At 38.2% G+C, this 26,478-nt stretch overlaps 2 protein-coding genes and 1 long non-coding RNA gene across 4 annotated transcripts in view; 2 read left to right on the top strand and 1 right to left on the bottom strand.

The window, feature by feature from the left end:
- The window catches only part of RAB10 (RAB10, member RAS oncogene family), a 75,276-nt gene extending 63,288 nt beyond the window's left edge, over nt 1-11,988 (top strand). The window contains exons 3-6 of the mRNA XM_004268104.3: nt 24-162; nt 4,196-4,285; nt 4,629-4,730; nt 9,469-11,988. Coding sequence (XP_004268152.1) covers nt 24-162; nt 4,196-4,285; nt 4,629-4,730; nt 9,469-9,552 — 415 coding nt within the window. The 3' untranslated portion in view covers nt 9,553-11,988. The remainder of the gene's footprint in view (nt 1-23; nt 163-4,195; nt 4,286-4,628; nt 4,731-9,468) is intronic.
- DTNB (dystrobrevin beta) overlaps nt 1-14,530 on the bottom strand; it is a 608,309-nt gene extending 593,779 nt beyond the window's left edge. The window contains exon 1 of the mRNA XM_049695720.1: nt 14,495-14,530. Coding sequence (XP_049551677.1) covers nt 14,495-14,525 — 31 coding nt within the window. The 5' untranslated portion in view covers nt 14,526-14,530. The remainder of the gene's footprint in view (nt 1-14,494) is intronic.
- A 94-nt stretch (nt 14,531-14,624) lies between these two features.
- On the top strand, nt 14,625-25,720 carry LOC117200771 (uncharacterized). 2 transcript variants are annotated; one of them, XR_007470750.1, is made up of 2 exons: nt 14,625-16,571; nt 18,639-25,720. It is a non-coding gene; the product is annotated as an uncharacterized LOC117200771 (long non-coding RNA). The 2 variants fall into 2 exon arrangements; XR_007470749.1 differs by having other exon boundaries at nt 14,625-17,079.
- Nucleotides 25,721-26,478: the final 758 nt, after the last annotated feature.

Below are 26,478 nucleotides of genomic sequence, written 5' to 3'. Positions count from 1 at the left end.
AAATTATTGGTTGTTTATTTCAGGGATACGGCAGGCCAGGAGCGATTTCACACCATCACAACCTCCTACTACAGAGGAGCAATGGGTATCATGCTAGTATATGACATCACCAATGGTAAAAGTTTTGAAAACATCAGCAAATGGCTTAGAAACATAGATGAGGTAAGACCTAGAAATTGCGTAAACCCTACATAAACACACATTTGTGTCCTTGGTTAAGAAGAATAAATATTCCAGTTGATCTTATAGTGTTTGCTATCATTACTGTTGAATATTTCTACTTGTTTACAGGGTAATGTTATTTTTTGCCTACCTTTTTCTTAAAATTTTGGGCAGATCTGTTTTGAACCCCATCCAAGGCAATTACCAGATTACCCAGAAACTCTATACGGTCATCTTGTAAGATGGCCCCAACTAGAAGCTACCAGTGGTTTTACACACCTGTCTAAATGAATTCTTTCTTGGGGAATTTTTATTGAATGAATGAATTACATTTTCAATAGTAATTTTAAAAACGTATTTTTGGGAATTCCCTGGCAGTCCATGGGTTAGGACTTGGCACTTTCACTGCTGTGGCCCGGGTTCAATCCCTGGTCAGGGAACTAAGATCCCACAAGCCATGTGGCATGCCAAAAATAAATAAATAAAAACGTATTTTTAAGTTATGGAAATACCGTATCACTTCTAGACATTTTGAAAGATACAGAGTACTAATACAGTAAAATGCTAACCAAGAAAATAGTGCCATATCATTGCACGTGAAGATGTCAGTTTTTATAAGGTAATGTGTCAAAGCTTGCCTGTTTCTGTGCTGCAGCATAGGTAGCTTCTTGTTGGAATTATTTTTCATGTCTTATTTCTACCTTCTATGCTTTGAATTTCATTAAGACTAACTCTTGGGAATTCCCTGGCAGTCCAGTGGTTAGGACTCTGCACTTCTACTGCAAGGGGCCCGGGTTTGATCCCTGGTCGGGGAGCTAAGATCCCGCAAGCTGTGTGGCACGGCCAAAAATAAAAAACCTCTTTAAAGCAACTTTTGGCTGGAAACACAAAGACCAAGTCTTAAGCCAGTATTAGACCCAAGGTAATAATATCTTCAATGGTAACAATCCTAAGGGCTTATTACTAACTTTTCCATTGCTACAAGAAGTCTGTTAGTATTTAATAATCTGTTAATGAGACAGATTTTGAAACCAAAAACAAAGCCTCCATTTTAAAATTTCCTTAGCCTTTATTTTATTGTCTGGCCAAGTAGCATGTGTAATAAGAGCAATTTATATAGAGATACTGTGCAGTGTTCCAGCAGCAACCGATTTTCCAATTCTGTGACATCAACTGGATGTCCTACAATTCAATCCTGTTCTGACACTAATTACTCAGTCTTAGTGTCAGACTCCACAGGTTTAAGGACTCAGTCCCACAAGACTGCTCTTCCTTCAAATGCAAGTTCTGGGTCCCCCAGGCTACCTGCACTTCTGTGTGACTTGGCTACAAATTTGGAGGTTCCCATGACCCATTTTGTGGTTCGGTAATTTGCTAAAATGACTCATGGAACTCAGGAAAGAGCTATACTTACAATTGTATTATAAAGGACACAACTCTGGAACTGCTAAATGGAAGAAATGCATAGACAGTGTATGGGGGTTGGAGAATGCAGAGCTTCTAGGCTGTCTCTGGACATGTAACCCTCTTGGCACCTTGATGTGTTCACCAACACAGAAGATACCCTAACTTCATTGTTTCCAGGTTTTAATGGGGGCCTCGTTACGTAGTCATGATAGTTAAATCACTGACCTCTGGTGATTGACCCTAATCTCTAGCCCCCTTCACCTCGTGGCGGGTGGGGGTTAAAAGTCTGAACCCTCAGTGTTTGGTTCCTCTGGTGACCAGCCTCCATTGTGAAACTCTGTAGAGGCCCTGCTGAGAGTCCTCTATTAGCATAAATTTAGGTAAACAGAAAGAGGCTTGTTATGAATAACAAAAGACACTCCTATCACTCAGCAAATTAGGAGCACTGTGCCAGGAATAGGAACAAAGACCAAAAATATGTTTTTTATTATACCACAGGGTCATACATTTAACTTGGTAGGCTGGATGGCTTAAGTTTCCCAGCATGAGAACTAACATCGTAAAACCCAGCCATTAAAAAAAAAAATCTGTTTTTCTGATATATAAGAGATAGACTTTGTCTAATTTTTAATGTGTTGTAGAAATTTAAACTTTAACAGCTGAATTGATCCAGCAACATTTAAGAAAAGATTATATATATCATGGTCAAGAGAAATTTACCTAGGAATGCAACATATGAAATAATGTAATTCACCATATTAATAAAAGATGAAAACCATATGATCTTGTCAACAGACACACGCAAAAAAACCCATTTGGCAAAATCTAAAAGACATCTGTGAAAATCCCACAGACAACATCATCCTTTCCCCTACAGTCAAGGACATGATTAGGATGCCTGCTCTGGCCACTACTGTTTAACATTGTACTAGAGGTTCTAGCCAGGGCATTTAGGCAAAGAAAAAAAAGAGCACCCAGATTGGAAAGTAAAACTATATTTGTAAATGGTATGATCTTGTATATAGAAAATCCTAAGGAATCCACACACTTCCACCAAAAAATAAAACTATTAGAACTAATAAACAAGTTCAGTACGGTTGTAGGAAGCAAGATTAGTATACAAAAATCAGTTGTATTTATATACATTAGCAGCAAATAATCAAAAAATGAAATTAAGAATATAATTTTATTTATAGTAGCATCAAAAAGAAAAAAATAAGAAAAATTTAACCAAAGAAGCACAAGGCTTTGAAAACCATAAAATGTTGTTAAAAGAAACTAAAGAATATCTAAATAATTGGAAAGACATCCTATGTCCATGAATTGGAAGATTCCATATTGTTAAAATGGCAGTACTGCCCAAAGTGTTCTGAGGATTTAGTGAAATCCCTATCAGAATCCCAGCTGCTTCTTTCGGATAGCGGCGGGAGTTGACAGGCTGATTCTAAAATTCATATGGAAATTCAGGGTACCCAGAATAGCCAAACAGTCTTGAAATAGGCAGTGACGTTTAAGCTGAGACCTGAAAAGATGAGTAGAAGGTATCCAGATGAGGATGGGGCTGGTGGAAATAATATGATGGATTCAAATTTAAGACAAACCAAGTCTCGTAAATTACTTTTGGTGTCCAGAGAACATAATTGTGTTGCTGCAGGGATATTTCAGGGAAAGGTGCATTGGGCCAAAGATAGACAGTTTGAGATATTTTCCCCATCCCATGGGTTGCTTTTTCATTCTGCTGATAGTGATCTTTGACACATAGAAGTTTTTAATTTTGATGACGTACAATTTATCTGTTTTTTCTTTTTTGTTGCTTATGCTTTTGGTGTCATATCTGAGAAATCATTGCCAATTCCAAGGTGATAAAACTTTTTCCCTATGTTTTTTTCTAAGAGTTTAATAGATTTAGGTCTTCTATTTAGGTCTTTGATCCAATTTTGAGTATGGTGTTGTAAGTTAAAGGTCCAACTTCATTCTTTTGCATGTTGATATCTGGTATTCCCAACACCACTTGTTGAGAAGACTGTCCTTTCCCCCATTGGATGGTCTTGGCACTCTTGTTGAAAATCATTTGATGGTGTACACAAGAGTTTATTTCGGGTATCTCTATTCTGTTCTTTTTGTCCATGTCTGTCCTTATGCCAGGAGCACACTGTTTTGATTACTGTAGCTTTGTAGTAAGTTTTGAAATCAGGAAGTAAGTGTGAATCTTCCAACTTTGTACTTCTTTTCAAGATTGTTTTGGCTATTCAGGGTCCCTTGATATTCCACATGAATTTTAGAGATGGATTTTCCTATTTGTGCAAAAGATTTCATTAGGATTTCAGTGGAGCAACATTTGTTTTTAACTGATTTTTGTGCATGGACTCCCCTAGCAATGTGACTTTTTGAGACTAAGGGCTCTATAGAATTTTAAACTAAGGTTTCTTATAGGGTAATACACATTATCTAAAATCGTGATCCAGCTTGGATTTAGACTATGTGTAAGAAATTACAGTTTCAGATCTTTTGCATATGTCCTCTCTTGTTGAGAATGTTTCTAGAAACTAGACAGCCTCCTATAAAGTCATTTTTATTAAGCCATAATTCATGGTAGTGTGTAAATTAAATTTTTATTTCATTTTAGCATGCCAATGAAGATGTGGAAAGAATGTTACTAGGAAACAAGTGTGATATGGATGATAAAAGAGTTGTACCTAAAGGAAAAGGAGAACAGGTAAAAAGCTCTGAATGAGACTAATATGCTTCCCTTTCTTTGTGAAGATGGTGTTGCATTTGATTGTTTTTATGTTAGTGGTAGTGGAGTGCACTTGAGCTATTTGCATCCTTTTAAAAATGCTATAGGAAATGATAGCTTATCATTTGAGTGAATTTTTGTTTGTTTTCTAAGGAGCTTGACCATTTGAGTCTTGACCTATTGAAATAATCTGTTCATTTTAGATAACCTAGTTGAGATTACTACCTTTAGAATAATATTACTGTTTCCTTTAGGATGCTAAAGTCATCAATTGGTAACCTATACTTGATAATTTTATGATGATATTTTGCTTCTATTTTAGATTGCAAGAGAGCATGGTATTAGATTTTTTGAGACTAGTGCAAAAGCAAATATAAACATCGAAAAGGCGTTCCTCACATTAGCTGAAGATATCCTTCGAAAGGTAAATTTCTTTTTTCTTTTTCTTTTTTCTTTTTTTTTTTTTTTTTACTGCTAAGGTGCCTGGTGTCACATTTGAACATTTCATGTTTTCTAAAGTACTAGATTTACATACAGAAATTGGGTTTGGGTGGTATTGTTTCTAAACGTTTACCCATCACCAATATATAATCCTCCAAAGTAAAGAAAGGAACTGGAAGGAACAGGCAGCCATCTAGAAATCTCTAGGATCTAGTCAGTGGTAACAGTTGACACTCTGAGCTCCAGTACTCAGTCTCTAGCCTAATTTCATACTCCTTTTTCCAACTTTTTGTCTGGTCCATGGTGTTATGGCTCTTCTGTTTCATTTCTCTTATATATCCTTTGCATTCCCATAGATAAAAAATTTAAGATAAGAGGTGAATCTATGATGTAGTTATTGCTACAAAAGCACTATTCTTCTATATAGTCATTTCTCAGATGTGCCAGTGAGGGGCATGTATATACTATATACTGAATAAATAGAGTAAGTCTGCCCCCAAATTTCATTTACCCAATCATTTCAACTTGTAAGGTAAAAAAAAAAAAAAAAAAAAAAGCTGAAAATTGATCTCGGGGAATTTTACCTCGAGGTTACTTTCTGGGTTTAATTCGTGAATCCCAAAATTTGCCAGTACAAGTAACTTGTAGCAAAATTGGGAAATCTGATTTTCATATTTTCCTCTCAAATGACTAGATAAAATACACAGTTATGAATTAAGGTTATGAGTCCTGAATTCGCTATTCAATCTTACGGTGTATTTAAAATGCAAGTAAAATAGAGAAAATCTGACACAATCCTGAGGGAGGAGCAAGCATTGTATAGGAGAAAATTTAATTGCTTCTGGTAACCTATTTTTATACTTGAGATATCAGTATTTCCCCCCCCCCCAAAAGCCCCTCAAATTTCATACACACACACACATATAAATCTAAGCTGTAATAGAGATGGTATTATCGAGTGTAAATCTAATGAAATTTCTGAGGAACCAAGCAACTTAATTTTTTTGAGGGGAGAGCTATCTATTTACTATAGTGTTCAAACTAGAAAAAACAGTTATCACTTATTGCTGTTTAGAGTAACTACAAAAGTTGTGCCTGTTCACATCTGCTGACATCCTGCATATCATGTCTGATATCTATAATGTATTGACATATTGAGTAATAAAAAGCAAGTTAGGATATAACATGTGTGGTAAATGATCTTTTAAAAATTATATGTGATACCAAAAACACATGTACACATATACACACACACATTTGGTTATGCTTAGCAAATAAGGATCTGGAAGGATATATACCAGACTCTATCTAGTGAGTACTCTAGCGTGATGGTGGGAAGGGGAAGGGGATACAGGACAGAATCACTTTTACTTCATGTACAGTTTTGTTTTGAAATTTTAACTTGCTTCTTTTTAAAGTTATAAAAACAATTTAAAAAATATTTTTACACAGCTGGATATAGGTAAAAACCCATTAGAATTCCTTGAGGAAATATATTTTTATTTTAAAAGATTCCTGTAAGAAACAAAAATTAAAGTAGAACAGAAAAATACTAGGTAGACTACGAAAAAACATTTGTATTTTTAATTAAATGAAGGGAATAACAGATAGAAAAATACTTTAATTGGTGGAAAGTATAATACTTTGTATTTCTGAGATTGGTGGGTTACAGTGAAAAATTATTTCAGTACTTATAGGAATTATCACAAAACTTACTGAAAGACCCGTGTTCTCTGTGTTTTTTCTCTTTCTGGAAATTTGGTCTTCTCCATTGTTTCTGAGTTCTTTCTGTATTATATCCCTTGATCTTCTTCCAAATCTTTGCATTTCAAAAAAATAGTGCTATATAGGCATATAATTTGTGTGTCAGTGAGGTAGATCTTCCTTATCATATTAAAGGTTAAAAGGTATGGATGCACCAATAAAGAAAGATCTCAGTCTAGAGTCTTCCCCAGGTAGGCAGGCCCAATTGTGAGGCAGCGTTTTTTCCCCATACACATACATGCACTTTTCAGTGTGATAAAGTTATGAGTTAAAACATCAAATGTAAACTTGCTTTAAAAGATGTAAAATACAGTAGTGATTCCTGACTAGCAACCTTCTGTGCAGTGCTTTTTCTCCTGAGTTGATAAAAGAAAAAAGAACTTTAGAATGAAAGCAATTTAAAACATTTAAAACTTAATTATTTGAATAGATAATTCATTCCCATGATTCAGACATTTAAAATAAAAAGAGTAAACATACAGAGAAGTTTCTCACTATATTCCCCCAACTCCTCATCCCTCCCCCATGGGCAACCAATAATTAATTTCTTAGTTACTAATATATGAGTAAATATGAATATATATACATTTTATTCCCATCCTTCCCCCCCCACCTTTTTTTTTTTTTTTTGCGGTACGCGGACCTCTCACTGTTGTGGCCTCTCCCATTGCGGAGCACAGGCTCCGGACGCGCAGGCTCAGCGGCCATGGCTCACGGGCCCAGCCGCTCCGCGCCATGTGGGATCTTCCCGGACCAGGGCACGAACCCGTGTCCCCTGCATCGGCAGGCGGACTCTCAACCACTGTGCCACCAGGGAAGCCCCCCCCTTTTTTTTTTTAAAGAAAAAAAAACACGTAAGGCAACATGCTCTGCACTGTTTGGCACTTAATATAAGTAAAATAGTTCCATTTTTAAAATAACTGAGTGCTACTCCTTTGAGTAGTCTATTATAATTAAACAGGTTTCCCAGTGAGGGACATTTAGGTGATTTTCAGCCTTATGATCTCATAAATTGTGTTGTAGTGAATAATATTTATATTATTTTACACATGTGCAAGTATATTTGAAGGACAGATTCCCAGAAGTAGCCAAAGAGCATATAGTACATTTATAATTCTGATACATGCTTGCCACCTTCTGCCTGAGGGCTGTACCCTTTTATACTCCTGCCAGCAATATATGAGAATGTCTGTTTACTCAAACTCTTGACCAACATAGTGAATTATAAGACTTTCAGATGTTTTCCAACCTGACAGGTGAAAAACACAGATATAATTTGCAGCTCTCTTATGAATAATATGAGCATTTTTAAAGATATGTTTACGAAGCACTTTTGTGTTTCCTTTTCTGTAAACTTTTTTGTTTATTCTTTTGCCCGCTTTTGCTATTTAGTTATTGGCTCTTTTTTTGAGAGTCTGTTTCAAGGGTCTAAGTTAAATTGTGCAAGGACAGACTGTGAGTGATATGCAAACTGAATAAATGTAGTGACCTCCCTGGCTATAAGCACCCAGATATCTTTAACTGACCCACACCCAGGAGTCCCAGAGAAAGAGTACTTCCTATGCAACTTTTTTTTCTGTGGCCAGGTGCTGAGCTGCCTCTTTCTCTTCTGTGCATTTTTCACAAAGACCTTTTTAATGCAAAACTTGCATCTTTAACATACAGTGAAAAGAAGAATTCCATAAGGCAGTGAGATTAGGTGGGTTAGCTCAAAGTGCAAGTAGAAATTTCACCTCTGTATGAATTCAGCAGGCCTCTCTTGGGCTATGTGAGTTTTAGAAATTATTTTAGTTCTTTCCCCTTGAACTACCTTAACTTTATATTGTTTCCATGAGAAAATAAGTTCCCACTTATATCCTAGCTTTTAAAATTCCATTCATGATGAACACTGTTACACAACAGCATGGATAAATCACACAGGATAAATTGCATAGGCTGACACTGAGTAAAAGGAAAAAGAAATCAGATACAAAAGAATACATGAAATATGGTTCCATGTATATGAAGGTCAAAAACAGAAAAAACTAATCTATGGTGGTAGAAATCAGAGTATTGGTTACCTTTAGGAGGGTAGTACTGACTGGAAAGGGACACAAGGGAGCCTTCTGGGGGCATATTATATATGTTCTATATTTTGATCTGGTGGTTTCACAGCATATATTAAAAATCCATCAAGCACAGTTAAGATTTGTATACTTTGCTGTAGGTATGCTATCCCTAAAATGAATTCTGCTTTCATACATATAGTATAGGCTATCCACTTAAAATAGTATATTCTTCTGATTATACAAGTAATATTTAGGATGTTGGGGTAATACAGGATTATACAAAGAGGAAAATAAAATAATTCATAAACCCACCACCTAAGGGGTTACTACTATTAACATTTTGGTGTCTCTCATTTTGATTTTTTTCTGTATCCATTTTTAACATGAATTATACAACTTTGCATTCTGCCCCACCCTATTCCCTCCACTTAATGTATCATGGTTAAAATTGCCTTTTTAAAGCAATGCTATGGAAATACAAGCTCCAATCTCAAAAGGCAAGTAAAACTAAACAGAAAAGGGCTGTTTCACTTCTCTGAAGTTAGACATGATCCAACATTGGTTTTATACATATGCTTGATGATGCTTTTTAAGTACTAAATACTCAGGGGTCAGGCCAGGAGATAATATACCTCTCTTCACAAGAGTTAGGGCAGAGAAGATTTCAGAAGTTCTACAAAGGAAAGCCAGGAGGCCTCAAGACATTTCACAACTTGGAAGAAAAAGGCAAAATGAAGATCAAAAACAAAACTTCCATTTCTTTACTTTGCATGGGAGAGAAAACCTATCTCATGTGACTGTAATTGCACTGTTACATAAATTAACATTTGTGAGAATATTGCTGTTAAATCTTGATTTATCCATGGCAGTGTTTTTTCATGGGTTGCTTTCCTTGTGTGTTTGTTCCAGACCCCTGTAAAAGAGCCCAACAGTGAAAACGTAGATATCAGCAGTGGAGGAGGCGTGACAGGCTGGAAGAGCAAATGTTGCTGAACGCTCTCCTGTTCCATCAGTTGCCATCCACCACCCTGTTTTCTCTTCCTGCTGCAAAATAAACCACTCTGTCCATTTTTAACTCTTCAACAGATATTTTTGTTCCTCATCTTTTAACTCCTAGTCCACCTGTTTTATTTGTTCTTTCATCTGTGACTGCTTGCTGACTTTATAATTTTCTTCAAACAAAAAAATGTATAGAAAAATCATGTCTGTGAGTTCATTTTTAAATGTACTTGCTCAGCTCACCACTGCATTTCAGTTGTATTATAGTCCAGTTCTTATCAACATTAAAACCTATAGCAATCATTTCAACTCTATTCTGCAAATTGTATAAGAATAAAAGTTAGAATTAACAATTTTATTTTGTACAACAGTGGAATTTTCTGTCATGGATAATGTGCTTGAGTCCCTATAATCTATAGACATGTGATAGCAAAAGAAACAGAAGCCAGGAAAACACTCATTTTCGCCTTGTGTATGTAAATGGGGTTGATTTTGTCCTGTGCCTTACGTGGAAAGGAACTTCTTTGGTTTTTCCTTTTTTTGTTTTGGTGGAAGCATGTGCAGGAGACATATCATCAAAACATAAAGCATTATAATGTTTGTGGTCTGCTTGGCTGTAATTTTCAAAGTAGTTAATTGAGGACAAAGGATAATGCAGAAATGATAGCTTTGGTTTGTGGAGTCTCATTTTAAGTGGCCTTTATAATTAAAACTATTCCTGCCACCGGTTCTTTTCCTTGGCCACTTTTTCCTTGTGTCTCTTCCTGCATGCTGCTTTATTTGCTTCTCCCCCACCACCCTGTGGTATGATTTATTTAAAAATGAAAGGGGTAAACTAGCAGGTTTGTCGAGTTTAACATAAAGCACTGTTTTAACTTGCTAAGTAAACTGAAAGATAAATTCTAACTGCCTGTTATCAAATGTCAGTTAACTGTGTCCTCCCCTCATTTTCTCTCTCCCCTAAAGCTTCTGTCCCAGATTCCTTCATTTGCTGTTCGACTTCATGTTCCTCTTCTCTTTCCCTCTTTGTTCCCTTCCTGTCTCTCCACTGAGTTTATGAAATGGAAGAGTTAATTGCATGCACTAGTGTTTGGAGGGTGTTGTGGTTTGTCTCTCTAATTAGGTGTATAGCCTATTCACTTTCCTAGAATAAATCTCTTAACCTAAATTTGAATAGTCTCCATTTTGGCAACTCCTCTAGCAGTTTGGTAGCCCAGTCAAGGTTGTTTCAAAAAGGTGGGAAGGAGGAGTGAAATTTATTAACATGTTTGCCAAATATATTGAGATTTGGCCTTCGAAGAACATTCTTTCAGTGTTAAGTTGTCTTTACCTTAAGATTTAGAAGTACTTTAGAATATTATTAATTTTAAGTCCTATCTTCACATCCCTTCGGAAAACTTGTATTACCATGGATTTGGAAAAAGGACAACAAAGGCTTTTCATGTGAAGATAAGATACTGTAGCTCTCTCTCACCCTGTCATTTTTTCACTTCATTTTTCTAATTTTGCTTCATTGCTTATCATTAGGATAGGGTAAGTTAAGTTTGCTATGCTGCTAGCATCCTAAGATGATACCTTTGTTGAAATAATTGTGAATAGCATGATTCATTTCTCGCAGAGGCTGAGTTTAGGACAGCAGCTTCCATTGAAAAGTCTTTTTGTGTCGTGGGTAGCATTTTAATGACCTCTTGGCTCACATAAACAACATAGGGACGTATCTGCTATGAACATCCATGAATTTTCAGATAGTGCCCTAAAAGTGATTTTATATGCCTCACTGGTGGTGGTTGTTAGGTTTTTTGCCTCACTTTATCATTGTTTACTACTAGTAAAAGCAGCATTGCCAAATAATCCTTAATTTTCCATTAAAAATAATAATGACATGATGTTAAGCTTCTCAAAAAGTTTTAGGTAAAACCTACTGTTGTTAGATTAATTTTAATGTGTTCGTTGCTTTCCTTTACCTGGAATGTGGCAGTAGCTTTTTTTATTTTTAACCCTCTTTTAATCCTTACTCAGTTCAGTGACTTAAGGTTTGAGAGCTAAACACTGGGATTTTTGGGTAACAGACTGACAGTTTTGTTGTTTGCATACTTATAATTGGCATTGTACATAGAAAGGATATGGCTACCTTTTGTTAAATCTGCACTTTCTAAATATCAAAAAAAGGGAAATGGAGTATAAATCAATTTTTGTATAACCTGTTTGAAACATGAGTTTTATTTGCTTAATAATAGGGCTTTGCCCCCTTTTCTGTAAGTCTCTTGGGATCCTGTGTAGAAGCCGTTCTCATTCAACACCAAACAGTTAAGTCCATTCTCTGGTACTAGCTACAAATTCGGTTTCATATTCTACTTAACAATTTAAATAAACTGAAATATTTCTAGATGGTCTACTTCTGTTCATATAAAAACAAAACTTGATTTCCAACTGCGTGGCTTGGTTTTCATTTATTTATGGAGTTTAAGATGGAGGATTCCTTCTGAAAATAGTGCAGAATAGCAAACTGGATATTAGAGGAGCAGAAATAGAAGGAGAATAACTTTTTCAACTAGGGAATGCTGGGAAGGCAATTTCAAGGGCTATCATTGGAAGAAACTGCATTTTAAAAGCAGAATCATCCTGGCATCAAGTGCACAACCGTAGTCACTCCCCAGCTAACACTTGCTAGAATGTGCCAGAGGCCAACTACAACTGAAGTCAGCTGATTACCCAGGAGCACCAAGGTAAGGCTGCCATGCTGGAGGATGAACCCTTGTTTTAGCAGTGACTGTCCTCTTATCTGAAAAATGTAAAGTGTTTCCTACCTTTTTTGTGAACCGTAAAAAACAACTTTGGCTTTTTTTATATGTAGTATTGATGAAAGAAATGTTTGATCCTGTATTAAGGCCTTATTAGTCAATAAATAAAGATAAATACTTGTTGACAAGATTATCTCTGCTGGAAGGATACATAGAGGTTTTCTCATAGTGCAGTTTTTATAAGGATCACCTAGAGTGATGTTAATGCTTCCCCGTTCACTCCCATCAACACAGAATTTTGTGTCTCGGGTGGGGCCTATGATTTCTGCCTTTAAGATTGGTATAGGAAAACAGACCATGGCCTCTGCCCTTACATTTATGACGTAGTTTAGAAAGCAAAAGGAATTAGTGATCAGGTAAACATATACAAGAGCCAAATAGTTGTGATCCAGATTTAAGTGCTGTGTTAATAGAAGAGCAAGTTCAGTTGGTGAGAGTAGTTGGGGTGGTGCTTGAGAGAGGAGGGAGGGACATGAACTGGTCCTCAGGTATGTGGATTGAATGGCTAGGGCTAAGGGGAGGTTAAGAAGAGACCACGAGCACATTAGAAACAAGCTTTGCTTGTGTGGCAGACTATAAGTCCAACTGGACAATGTGATAGGCAATTGGAGTCCTGGTGAGCCCTGCAGAGTGGTGAGAGCAGTGTGTTTGAGGAAGGCGAGTCTAGGTGGGTTGGAAGAGGAGAAACAAGGGTTCTAGAGATCAGACAGAAGGTTGCTGAATTATTGCGATTTGAGTAAGACCAGACTAAAATGATGGCAGAGGGCAGGCTTAATATACAGGGGAGTATGTGAAAGAGAAAGACTGTCTCTTGCCTACTAGGAAGTGGATTAGGTACTTGTGGCACTGTTCTTTGGATTATGTCGTCAACGGCCTGGTGAAGTAGTACCATTTGTACGAAGTAAACTGTCTCGGGGTGAAGTAATGTGCTTCAGGTTGCACTGCCAGTTGGTGCTGGAGTTGGATTTCGAAAGTAAGAAAGTGCTCAGTCTATTTTCACCTTCTCCATATCACAGTTTCTCAGGATAAGGTTTGGTTATACTGATTATAATGGGGGCAATAAAACAAACGCGCCAGAGCCAACAGAAAGATAGAACGCTGGAGTGTAACCTTAGCTTATCGAGTTAACGTAGCCGTTTAGCCTAACCTTGGTACCTCGAACAAAGAACAATGCCCTTGAAAAGTACTTAGCACAGTTTACTACTTTTTTTCTTGAAACCTATATTACCCCTTACCATCTTGTTAATTTTGTTTCCTCCTACTTCACACCATCTCTTGGCTAGAAGTAAATGATGATGAAGTTGCTTTTCACAATTCTCTTAATTGGCTGAGGCTATGTACTTTGAGGGGGACTTTTGCTGCTTAATAATGGCCACAGCAGTGAATAATAGTAGTGAAATAAGTCAAAATACAGGGGCGGGGAGCAAAGGCCAACTTCCTAGGTGGATTTGAGATCAGTGTGACTCCCTAAGATGAAGTCATGTAGGGGATGTGAGTGCTCCAAGTCAGAATGTTTTGCTGGGACATCGAATTTAGCTCTGAAACTTCCAGCACCAAGATAAAAAGAGGTGGTGTGTTCCTGTTGCATCTAGTCAAAGGGAGAATAACAGTTGCTTAGGAAAAAGTCTGTAGCAAAAAATTCAGGAACTTCTAACATTAATTGTCATTGAAGTACAAAGTGGAAATGTCTCCAGTGCAAGTTCAGAGAAATCCAGACATTTTATCTTCTGACAAAGAACACAATACTTTCTATGCTAAGGCCATGCCAAAAAAAAAAAAAAAAGATCAAACCTCAGGTCAAACTTAACCTAGATCCAACTACCAATTTTACAGGAAATCTAAGGACAGAGGAATATATTAAACTACATCAGTCAACAAAATCCAGACTGGTAAATTTTACAGGATAACTGATCCAGTGTCTTCAACAATTAAGTTCCAATGGAGAGAGAGATTGTAAATTAACAAAAGATGGAAAGGAAAAAAAAACAACAGGCAAAACTAAACCTTAATGTGTTTAGGGAAGTACAGAAATAATATAAAGAATATTAAGGGGCTTCCCTGGTGGCGCAGTGGTTGAGAGTCCGCCTGCCGATGCAGGGGACGCGGCTTCGTGCCCCGGTCCGGGAAGAGCCCACATGCCGCAGAGCGGCTGGGCCCGTGAGCCATGGCCGCTGAGCCTGCGCGTCCGGAGCCTGTGCTCTGCAGCGGGAGAGGCAACAACAGTGAGAGGCCCGCGAACCGCAAAAAAAAAAGAATATTAAGAAAACGATTAAAAGTCAGGGAGGGGTATTCTTAGGGAGGGAGGAGTTATACATTGTAGGGGGACATGAAGGGTTTGGGGGATAGCAAAATCCTATCTTATGACATGGATGTTGTTTACAAGGGTGTTTGCTTTATAGCAATACATTAATCTACACATTTGTCCTATGTGGGTTTTAAAGTTTGTATTATATTTAACCATAAAGGGTGCCGCGTGTGTATGTGTTTAAATGATATCACCATTTTCAGGACTATAGAAGCAGTCTGAGAGGCTTTGCAGCCGAGACCAATGCTCAAAATCAAGCTTAGCAGGACTGGTCTGCTGAGGTGCTACAGTCCCTGCTGCTGAGCAGCAGGCCCCAAGGATTGTCACTGAAATAGGGACTTCCCTGGTGTTCCCGTGGTTAAGACTCCACGCTCCCAATGCAGGGGGCACGGGTTTGACCCCTGGTCAGGGAACTAGATCCCGCGTGCCCCAACTAAAAGCCTGCATGCCGCAACTAAAAGATCCCTCGCGGCCAAATAATATTAAAAAAAAAAAAAAGAATTGTCACTGAAACAATATAGCTGCCACCAATGCAAAATCTTTGCTAAGTCTATATAGTTCAGCCTCTGTTTCTTTGTTTTCAGTAGCTTTCGCTGCAAAGTCTGGGTTGGTTGGTGGACCCCAAATTCCAGGCAAGTGAGGGAAAGGGAGTATCTCTTGTTTTCAGCTTCAAAAGTGGGGGTGGGCTCTGACTCTAAGGGTCAGGGATTCAGGTGCTGGGCGGACAAAATGAATGATAAATGCCCCTGGTGTCAGTGATGCTCAAACTTTACTGCACGTTAGAATATCTGGGAAGTGCTTTTAAAAATAACCAATGTTAAGGTTGCACCCCAGGCCAAGTAACACAGGATCTCTAGGGTAAGACTGTTAGTGGTTTTCTTGTTTGACTTTCTGTGTGATTGCCATGTGCGGCCAAGTTCATGAACCAGTGCCTACACTCTTGCTACTCAAAGTGTGGTCTTTAGGTCAGCCACATTGGAATCACCTGGGAGCTTGTTAGAAATGCAAAATCTCAATGCCAGGCGCGCGCGCGCACACACACACACACACACACACACACACACACACTATGGCTGTACTGAATTAGAATCATATCTTGAAACAAGAGCCCTAGGTGCTGCTTGTTATGCACATTCCAATTTGAGAAGGGCTGATCTACACTGTTCTTCCAAGGCCAGCCCAAGTCCCACCAGCAAGGATATTCCCTACTCCTGAGCAGGGAATTGACCTTGCCCTTCTCCATCCATTCTGTAGCACTTTTGAGCTACATTTCCACTGGGCATGTATTGCAGACTTCCTTGGTTGTGGTTAATTGTCTTATGTTGGCTCATCTCCTTACCAGACTGTAAGCTCTGGTGGGCAGGGACCCTGTCTCATCTCCTTTGTGTCTTCACAGTACTTAGCGCACTGCCATCCAAGCGGCAGGAGCTCAGGATGTGTGATCAGTGAACCAGTGACAGCCTTCTCCATCTTTCTCTGGCCTCCTTGTTCCCACCCCGACTTTCATGCATTCACATTTGTATTCCAATTTAAAGGCAACTTCAAATATAACCATAAAAGAACCTTAAAATTCAAGCCCAACCTTTTTCTGCGACTACCACCAGACACAGGATAAGCTGGATGACCTCGTGGATCTCTGTTGCCTTGGAGGAGGTGGGCTAGGAAGCCCTCGGAGACTCAGTCCAATGTAAATATTCTCGGATTCTGTGGTTCCCCTCTGCCGGATTAACCAAGACTCAAAGTACTCTTAACTCTTGCGAGTTGGCAGGGATGGCTATGGAGAAATTATAAATTAAATAGAGCCATTGAGCCACCTTGTGACCATTCCTGGGAACTGCGTTTCTTCATTGTGCACCGGAAACTTCTCCAGAGCCCATCAGTCTGAGATCCGTCATCAAGAATTTACGGTAAACACAGCCACACAAAATTAAATTCTCTCTCCCAACCTCCAATAAGATGGGAGTAAAGGAATTTACAAAGTATAATCAATCCTACAAAAACCAAATAAAAAAAGGCAAGAAACATCTGTAAGAATAAAAAAATTTATTTATGCAAATATTGACCTAGGTCTTTAAAAAGTGGGAGATAGAAAACAGAGCTAACTATTCTAGAGCAGAAGTTACAACCTAAGTGTTTTCAAAGGTGGATGCCAATAAAAAGTGAGCAGATTCACCCTGAATCCCACGAGTTCCAGAGTTTAGCGGTACCAGGGACCATGGAGAAGATAAACATGTGGTGATGGGTTAAAAATGGGGATGGGTAGAAAGTCTGTGTAAGAAATAATGGGATCCCCAGGTGTCCCCGCCCACCTCTTGCTGCCAGGAGTTGCTGCCACTCTTGCTGGAGGCTTATTATTTGCAGAAATGGACTGACAGAACCTCCAGACGAGGACACAGGGCATGGGGAAAGGTGGAGGTGAGTCAGAGGGTCGAACACCAGGAGTTCAGTGAATATCTGCATTGGGTTTTTTTTTTTAGTTTATTTATTTATTTATTGGCTGCATTGGGTCTTTATTGTTGCATGTGTGCTTTCTCTAGTTGCGGCGAGCGGGAGCTGTTCTTCATTGAGGTGCGCGGGCTTCTCACTGCAGTGGTTTCTCTTGTTGCGGAGCACGGGCTTGAGGCACGCAGGGGCTTTAGTAGTCGTGGCCCACGGGCTCAGTAGTTGTGGCTCGCGGGCTCTAGAATGCAGGCTCAGTAGTTGTGGCGCACGGGCTTAGTTGCTCCGTGGCATGTGGGATCTTCCCAGACCAGGGCTCGAACCTGTGTCCCCTACATTGGCAGGCGGATTCTTAACCACTGTGCCACCAGGGAAATCCCAATATCTGCATCTTGAACGATGAGCTCCTCAGATTCCTTCCTTCCTTCTCCCCTCCCTTTCCCAGAATTTTGGCAGCCAGACACACATAGCCAGGCCAAAGATTTGGAATGTCCTCTCTGGAAAACCTGTCCCAAAAGAAAAGACTCACAAATACTGGAGATTCACCAACTACAAGTCAGTCTCATTGCAGATTATTCTATGTTGAAGGTCTCCAGTCATCAAGATAGATGAATATACATAAAGTTTCCAATCTACCTAGAATATATATATGAGATCATTTAAACACAGAAACGTATAGACAAATTAATAAAAATCCACGTTCCTGACCCTCAGACTTAACAGATATTTGCATTCAATCAGATATTCAGTTCTTCACATTAACATAAATGAGAGAATAAAACAACAAACAAAAAACAGAAAAAGGAAACAAAGGGGGAAAAATGCAGAAAATCAAAGAAAAATCCCAAACTCACTTTCATTAATATTCTTGGATATGAGATGATATTGTATCCAAAAAGCAACATAAGGATGTCATAAAAAAAAGAAATAAAGAATGAGATAGGATTCTCTAAAATAAAAACTGTCAACTGAAATAAAAGTTTCAAGAGAATTAGAAGATAAAAGTCAAGGAAATCTTCCTGAAAGTAAAACACACACAAAAAAGAGTGAGAAATGGAAAATGGGAGGAAATGATAAGAAATTTAGAAGGTCAATCTAAAAGCCAAAATTTGATTAGTTGGAGGTCTAGAGAAAGAAAATAGAGAGGAAAGCTGAAGGAAGGTGGTTATCGAAGAGAGAATATAAGAAAACTTCCTAGAATTGAGGGATTTTAGTCTCCAGATTGAAAAGACCTAGCACGAAAAACAAAAAATTACCTGCACCCAGGAATGTCATCATGACATTTCAGAATTCCAAAGATAAATGATTTAAAAAAAAAAACAAAAACAGAGAAAAAGCAGGTCACATACAAAAGAATCAAGGACCTGAATGATTTAAATGTTCCTAAAGTAATACCGAGACCTCGAAAACAATTCTGAGTGAAAAGGATATTCTATGTAGAATTCTATACTCATTCAAATTACCTGTTAAATGTGAAATGATGTATTCAGATGTGCAAAGAGGTAAATGTTTCCTTCCCTTACTCGCCTTCTCAGGAATCTATTGGAGGATATATTCTAGCAAAATGAAAAAGTACACCAGGAAAGAGGGAGACCTGAGATCCTGCAGGGCGGTGCCGCTGGCCTAGGAAGCAACCGATCTCTAGTGGACTGAGGACGTGGTCTTCAGAAACGCAAGTGGGAGAAATAATATTGATAGGTGATGGATGTTACAGAGCTGATGGAGCATGTGAAAAGAGTGAGGAAAGGGACCAGGCTAGGGACCAGGCTGTCTGAGAGCAGGGATAAAATCTGCCCGGTTTGCCACTGGATCTCCAGTGCCTAAGTGTTCCTGGCACATAGAAGTTGCCCAGTAAATCATGTTAAAGGAGTGAGTGAATGAACACATAAACGAGAGTTGATGAAGCTTCACGTATGTGCTTTGAGCCAGGCAGTACAGCAGACACCTAGAAATACAGGATAAATGTAATTTTAAATGCATAGCAAAATTCTCAAGAAAGCAAGGACAACTGAGGGACAAACAGGTCACTTAGAAATCATATTGCAGGGCTTTAATTTACAGATGTCCAGAGATGCCACTGCTCCTTCTCCTCCCTGCTCAGTGAAATCAGGGCTGCATTCCCATCACCCCATCAGGAAAGCTCTTGCTGAGGTCAGAGCGATGCTGAATCTGAGATGTTGACTCATTAATCTCACTCCTTCCTGAAACACCTCCTTCACTTGGATCCCAGGACACTGCTCTCTCCCTCCCTCACTTGCTCTCCTCAGTCTCAGAGCCAGTGTCCTCTTCATCTTCCTTTTTTTTTTAATGGAGTATAGTTTATTTACAATGCTGTGTTAGTTTCAAGTGTACAGCAAAGTGAATCAGTTATACATATACATATATCCACTCTTTTTTAGATTCTTTTCCCATATAGGTCATTACGGAGTATTGAGTAGAGTTGCCTGTGCTAATCTGATTTCAGCTAATCCTGAGTTAGGACACGTACTCCATGAGGTATGTGTTGTTGTCCGCATTTGGCAAGTGGATAAATACAAGCTCAGCAAATTATGTAACTTGTCAGAATCACACCAGCAGAAAGGAAAACTCAGGCCCATTCCCAGGTGGGTCTGACTCCCATACCTGATCACTTACCTTCCCTGGAAGTCCATGCCCTAATGGAGGGCCACTTTCACTTCTTGATATCTGTTGTAAAAATAGAGCAGTACTTTAGAAAATAATATGAGACGTGTGTATACTATAATATCATCTGAGTATGGGACTTGACCCTGCACCACATAGAGGTATGTTATACACAACTGACTAGAGTTTACAAGTCCGTTTTTTAGAACTGATTAAATGTCTTTTATTAAAATTTAAATTCCCATAATATTGTAATAATAAGTGCTCACATAAAAAGCAAATAGAATAGACTCTGGTCATTTATAAAATAGCATTATATGAAACGAGTCTCAATAAATTTTAAAAGATTGAAATATTTAAAAGTATCTTTTCTGACCACAATGAAACTAGAAATCAATAATAGAAGAGAAACTGGAAATTTTACAAATATATGAAAATTAAACAACATACTGTTTTTTCAATGAAGGTATAATTGACATAAAACATATTCATTTCAGGTGTACAAAATTATGATTCAATGTATGTATATATTGCAAAACAATCACTACGATAAGTCTAGTTAACACCCATCACCAGACATAGTTACAGATTTTCTTTTCCTTGTGATAAGAATTTTTAAGGGCTTCCCTGGTGGCGCAGTGGTTGAGAGTCCACCTGCCAATGCAGGGTACGCGGCTTCGTGCCCCGGTCTGGGAAGATCCCACATGCCGCGGAGCTGCTGGGCCCGTGAGCCATGGCCGCTGAGCCTGCGTGTCCGGAGCCTGTGCTCCGCAACGGAAGAGGCCCGCGTACCGCATGAAAAAAAAAAAGAATTTTTAAGATCTACTCTCTTAGCAACTTTCAAATATATAGTACAGTGTTATTAACCACAGTCACGATGCTGTACATTACACCCCCTGGACTTATTTTATAACTGGAAGTTTGTACCTTTCGACCATCTTCACTCATTTCACTCCATCTCCCAGCCCCCTGCCTCTGGTAACCACTAATGTGTTCTCTGTATCTATGAGCTTGTTTTTTCATTTGTTTTTTTGTTTGTTTGTTTTAGATTCCACATATAAGTGAGATCATATGGTATTTTTCAATTAGCATAATACCCTCCATGTTGTTGAAAATGGCAGGATTTCCTTCTTTTTTTATGGTTGAATAATATGCCATTGTGTATGTATGTGTATATGTCTATCATATATATATACATAGTTCACATTTTCTTTGTCCATCGATGGACACTTCGGTTGTTTCCATGTCTTGACTATTGTAAATAATGTTGTAACGAACATGGGGGCATAGATATCTTTTCCAGTTAGTGTTTTTCTTTCTTTCAGATAAATACCCATATGTGGAACCGCTGAATCATATGGTAGTTCTATTTTAAATATTTTGAGGGACCTTCATACTGTTTTTCACAGTGACTGCACCAAGTTACATTCTCACCACCAGTGCTCGGGGCGTTCTCTTTTCTCCACATCCTTGCCAACACTTGTTATTTTTTATCTTTTTTACAACAGCAGTTCTAACAGGTGTGAGGTGATATCTCATGGTGGTTTTGATTTGTATTTCCCTGATGATTAGTGATGCTGAACATGTTTTCGTGTACCTGTTGGCCATTTGTATGTGTTCTTTGGAAAAATATATATTCAGATCCTCTGCCCATTTTTAAATTGGGTTGTTTGGGGTTCTCAGATATATGATTTGCAAATGTTTTTTCCCATTTGGTAGGTTGCATTTTCATTTTGTTGATGTGCAGCATAGTGACTACAATTAATAATACTGTATTGTATATTTGAAAGTTGCTAAGAGACTAGACTTTAAAAGTCTTCATCACAAGAAAAAAAATAGGTAACTATGTATGGTGATGGATGTTAACGATACTTATTGTGGTGATCATGTCATAGTGTATACAAATATCGAATCATTATGTTATACACCTGCAACTAATAATGTTATATGTCAATTATACCTCAGTAAAAACCAAAAACAAAACCCCAAAGCAATATGGTCTTGGCATAAAGACAGACATATAGACCAATGTAACAGGATAGAGAGCCCAGAAATAAACCCTCACATACATGGTCAAGAATCCAACTTCCCCAGAAGGCATTCCTACCAACTGTTCAGTCACTATGTGAGTGACTGAGTGGGAGCTCTCCCACAAGTTCTGGAAGCTTCTTGGCTTGACAGTAAGCCCAGGGCTCTCAGTTGCCGCCTTCCATCCCTGATGGCTGGTTGGTGGCAAGAAGACTGGTGAAAACAGCAGCAAAGCAAGTGGTAAGGGTAAATTTGTGATTTGTAGTAAGTCAACTTGCCCGGTTATAAAAATATCAACCGTGTTGTGTTGCCATCTTCAAAACGTCAGATCTTAAGTCTGGAGAAGGAAGCTCACATCTTTCAGACCCATGAATATTATCCAGACTCTATTGCTCAGATAGGCAGAGCAGAGGTTTTAATTTTAATGAAGTCCAACCTACCAGTTTTTTCTTTTCAAAAGCGTGGATCACGCTTCTGGTGTTGCATCTAAAAAGTTATCGCCCAACATAAGGTCACTTAGGTTTTCTCCTATGTTATCTTCTATGAGTTCTATAGTTTTGTATTTTACATTTAGGTCTATGGGCTATTTTGAATTAATTTTTGTGAAGGGTGTAAGGTCTGGGTCTATATTCTCTATCTCTCTCTTTTTTGCATGTGGATGTCCTGTTGTTCCAGCCCCATTTGTTGAAAAGACTATTCTTTCTTTTACCATTTAATTGCCTTTGCTCATTCGTCAAAGATCAGCTGACCATATTTGCCTGTGTCTACTTCTGGGCTCTCTATTCTCTTCCATTGATCTATTTGTCTTATTGCTCAGATTGGAATATCAGTGGAATTATTGGACAGTCTGTCTCAGCAACAAAAGCAAAGCTGTAGGAGCCTCAGCTAATTCGTTGACTTGATTCACAGAAAAGACATTGGACAATTTCTACAGTTTTGCTTGGTTATTTGCTGTCGCTTGGGCCCAGATGATACCAAGGCCATCTGAAATGTTTATTCAGGCAAGTGTGGTTCTGAATGGTATGAAAAACAAGTAGCACAAAAATCTCTTTTTTAGAAAACAATTTGAATAAAGTCATTTTTAAAGGATTCTGAAGCTTAAGTCATGAACATAAACACCACCATTTAAAAGCAAGAGATGAAAAGGCGAATGAAGCTTCAGTTTAAAGACATCTTAGTGATGGTGAAGCTTAATTAGAAGAAATTTTACAAAATGAAAAATATGGAATAATGAAAATAATGAATCATGTTGATTATTTGTTACTTCTTTCCTAATATTATTTAAAATACTATTTAGAGTCAAAATGTTTTATTTGTTTAAAACATGTATTATTTACTTGAAAAAAAAGTGTATCAACTAACAAAATACCCAACTTATAAGACGTGTAGTTTGATTTACTGTGTTCACTATTGACCAAAACTTAAAATTCTAACTTCCCGAAATAAATATTTCATGAGTTATTTATTTTTTGGAAGGAGCATTTCAGGAACAACCTATAGATAAGGATTGGGTTCCAATTCCTCTTTATCCCTATAACATTCTCTCCTTTTATGATAAAATATAAACATGCAAAAAAACACACCCCTTGAATAGGCTCCTTTCTACATTTTTTTGCCTAATGAACTACATTAGGTAAATTACAAAGGTCAACCAAACTGTGGTTCTTTTCTACTTTGCAGGATTCTAAGACACTTTATAGTTCACACCACAGAAATAAGAAAGAACATCTTCAATGAATTCTTAACTGTAGAGAACCTATGAGAAGGAAATTAACACAATGTTATGCGATGACAAAATGAGGGCTGAAAGTCAACAAATTGACCTCATTTTAAAAATGTCGGGCTTCCCTTGTGGTGCAGTGGTTAAGAATCTGCCTGACAATGCAGGGGACACGAGTTCGAGCCCTAGTCCAGGAATATCCCACATGCCGCAGAGCAACTAAGCCCGTGCGCCACAAGTACTGAGCCTGCGCTCTAGAGCCCACGAGCCACAACTACTGAAGCCCGTGTGCCTAGAGCCCGTGCTCCGCAACAAGAGAAGCCACCGCAATGAGAAGCCAGTGCACTGTAACGAAGAGTAGCCTCTGCTCGCCGCAACTAGAGAAAAGCCCGTGCAGCAACGAAGACCCAACGCAGCCATAAATAAATAAATAAATAAGAAAAAAGTGAATGGCTTTAAAATAAATATTCCCAGCCCTTTATAAGAACACACGATGACATGAGAATTCCCTGGTGGTCCAGTGGTTAGGACTCCACACTTTCACTGTCGAGGGTACGAGGGTTCCCTGGTCAGGGAACTAAGATCCCACAAGCTGTGTGGCTGGGCCAAAAAAAAAAGAACACATGGTGACAATATCCATATGGTGCTTCAAACATCAACAGGAAGACTTCCAGACTGTTCTTTGGTCTATCCAGCCTACTAGCAGAGGGGGAAGTGCTTATGGTGTTCCAGCCACAGAACTATGCAGCAAGTGGACAGAATTGTGGACATATTTCCCTCAGAGGACAACACAGACTTCTTAGTTGTTTTCAACTCTGAAAAGCCTCTATCACCTGGACTCTACAGATGGTGCTGCTGGGAGTACAGTCCCCAAATCACTAAAAGGAAGCAGTAGTCCTTGAAGAAATGGCTGATTCCAGAGCTGGGCAGGCAAAGGGCAGAATGACCCTGGAACATCCTATTGTTTCAGAAAGTAAGGAAAATTCCAAAGAATTATGGGTGCATGCCAATGGCACACAGGAACTAGCTGAAAGATGCTCCCTTTGGTCAAATATAGGACAGTTTGAGCATCAAAATAAAGAATTTAAAAGAATTCATGAATTGATAATAAATAAGGGGCTGAGGGCAAGCTCCTCTTTGTAGTGGAATGCCAACTAATACATGTTTAAGGAATGACAGAGTTAGAAAATCACCATTTAGTAAACATCACAGTAATAATTGACTCAGGCAAGAATCAGCAATGGATGCTATCATTGGGTGCAAGTGTGCTGGGGAACAGGATGTTGTGAACAGTCACAAACATCTTCCCACCAATTCTCTGTTAATCACAAAGGGAAAAAAGGTGCCTTTATAGTGCGGACACCTGGCAAACACAACCTGAACCAAGTGATCCAAGTTAGCATCACAAAAAGTGGGACAAACTGACATCACTTGCCTCCTGGTATGGTGCACTGAGTATTCCTGACAGTGATGCATCAGGCAAAACTGGTCATTCTACGGAACACATGGTCTACACTCTTCAAAATACCAATGTCTTAAAAGCAAAAAAAAAAAAAGGCTGAGAAAATGTTCGAGCTTAGAGACATGGTAACTAAATACAGTGCATGATTCTAGATTAAATCTTGGGAAAAGATGCTATAAAGGACAATACTGGGATAAAAAATTGAATGTTGACTGAATATTATGTATCAATATTAAATTTCCTGAATTTAATAATTGAACTGTGGCTGTGTAAGAGAATGTCCTACTTCTTAGGAAGCACATACCGAAGTATTCATGGGCAAAGGAGCGTGATGTCTTGAACTTGCTTTCAAATGGCTCAGAAAAGAAAAGAATAATACGTATTATATTGTGAATCGAGGTTAAAGGCACATGGGAGTTTGTTATAATATTTTTACAACCTTTCTATAGGTCTAGCTCTTTTCAAAATAAAAAGTTTAATAGAAAAATAAGGTTGGGGCACTTCCGCTTCTGGTAATGGTTGAGTAAATCCTATGAAAGCAACCTCCACAGGGGGAAAAATTAAAAAAAGATGAACTCTGGACTTTATACAAAAAATCAGCTAAATAAAGCCCCTAGAGAGTGAACTATTTATTTACCAAATAAAAAAAATAAAAGTGAAACAATATCTCTAAAGGCTGAAAGAAAAAGAAAGTCAACCCAGAAGTCTATATCCCATGAACACATCCTTCAGAAAAAAGGGAAAATAGACATTCTCAGTTAAAAGAGGGGAAAAAAAAAAAAGAATTCATTGCCAGCAGATTTGCAATACAATAAATGCTAAAGGAACTCCTACACGCTGAAGGTGTATGATACCAGATGGAAACTTGGGTCCTCAGAGAGGAATAAAGAGCATCAGTAAGTAAATATGTGGGTAGATATAAAAGTCTGTTTTTTCTTCTTCATTTCATTATAATATGTATGACTCTTTACACCTAAAAATGACAACATTGTCTTGTGGGGTTAATGAAATACATGTAAATGTGTGTACATACATACAATGTATACACACAGTGCTATGTATACTGGAGAAGGGATAAATGGATCTATATGTTACAAGTTTTCTATATTTAGTGTACTGCTAACTCTATATAGACTGTGAAAATTTAAGAATGAATAATGTAATCCCTGGAAAAACCACAAAAAAAAAGTGGGAAAAAAAAGTATAGCTAAAAAGCCAATAGAAAAAAATGAAACAGACTTCTTTAAGAGGCAAGGAAGGAAGAACCAGAAGAACAAAAAGTAGAGGAGGTGAACAGAAAACAATAAAATAGTAGGTAAGTGATCTCAACCTGATAAAGGTCATCTACAAAAAACCTACAATTAACACCGTCCTCAATAGTGAAAGGCCAAAGACTTTCCTTCTAAGATCGGAGACAAGGCAAAGATGTCCACTTCCACTTCTCCTATTCAACATAGGACTGGAGGTCCTCGCCAATGCAGTTAGACGCAAAATAAAAGGCCTACAGATTGGAGAGGATCAAATAAAGCTGTCTTTATTTGTA

Source organism: Orcinus orca, chromosome 13, assembly GCF_937001465.1.
Source record: "Orcinus orca chromosome 13, mOrcOrc1.1, whole genome shotgun sequence".
Classification (NCBI taxonomy): Eukaryota; Metazoa; Chordata; class Mammalia; order Artiodactyla; family Delphinidae; genus Orcinus; species Orcinus orca.
This window is presented reverse-complemented; position numbering and strand designations above follow the sequence as displayed.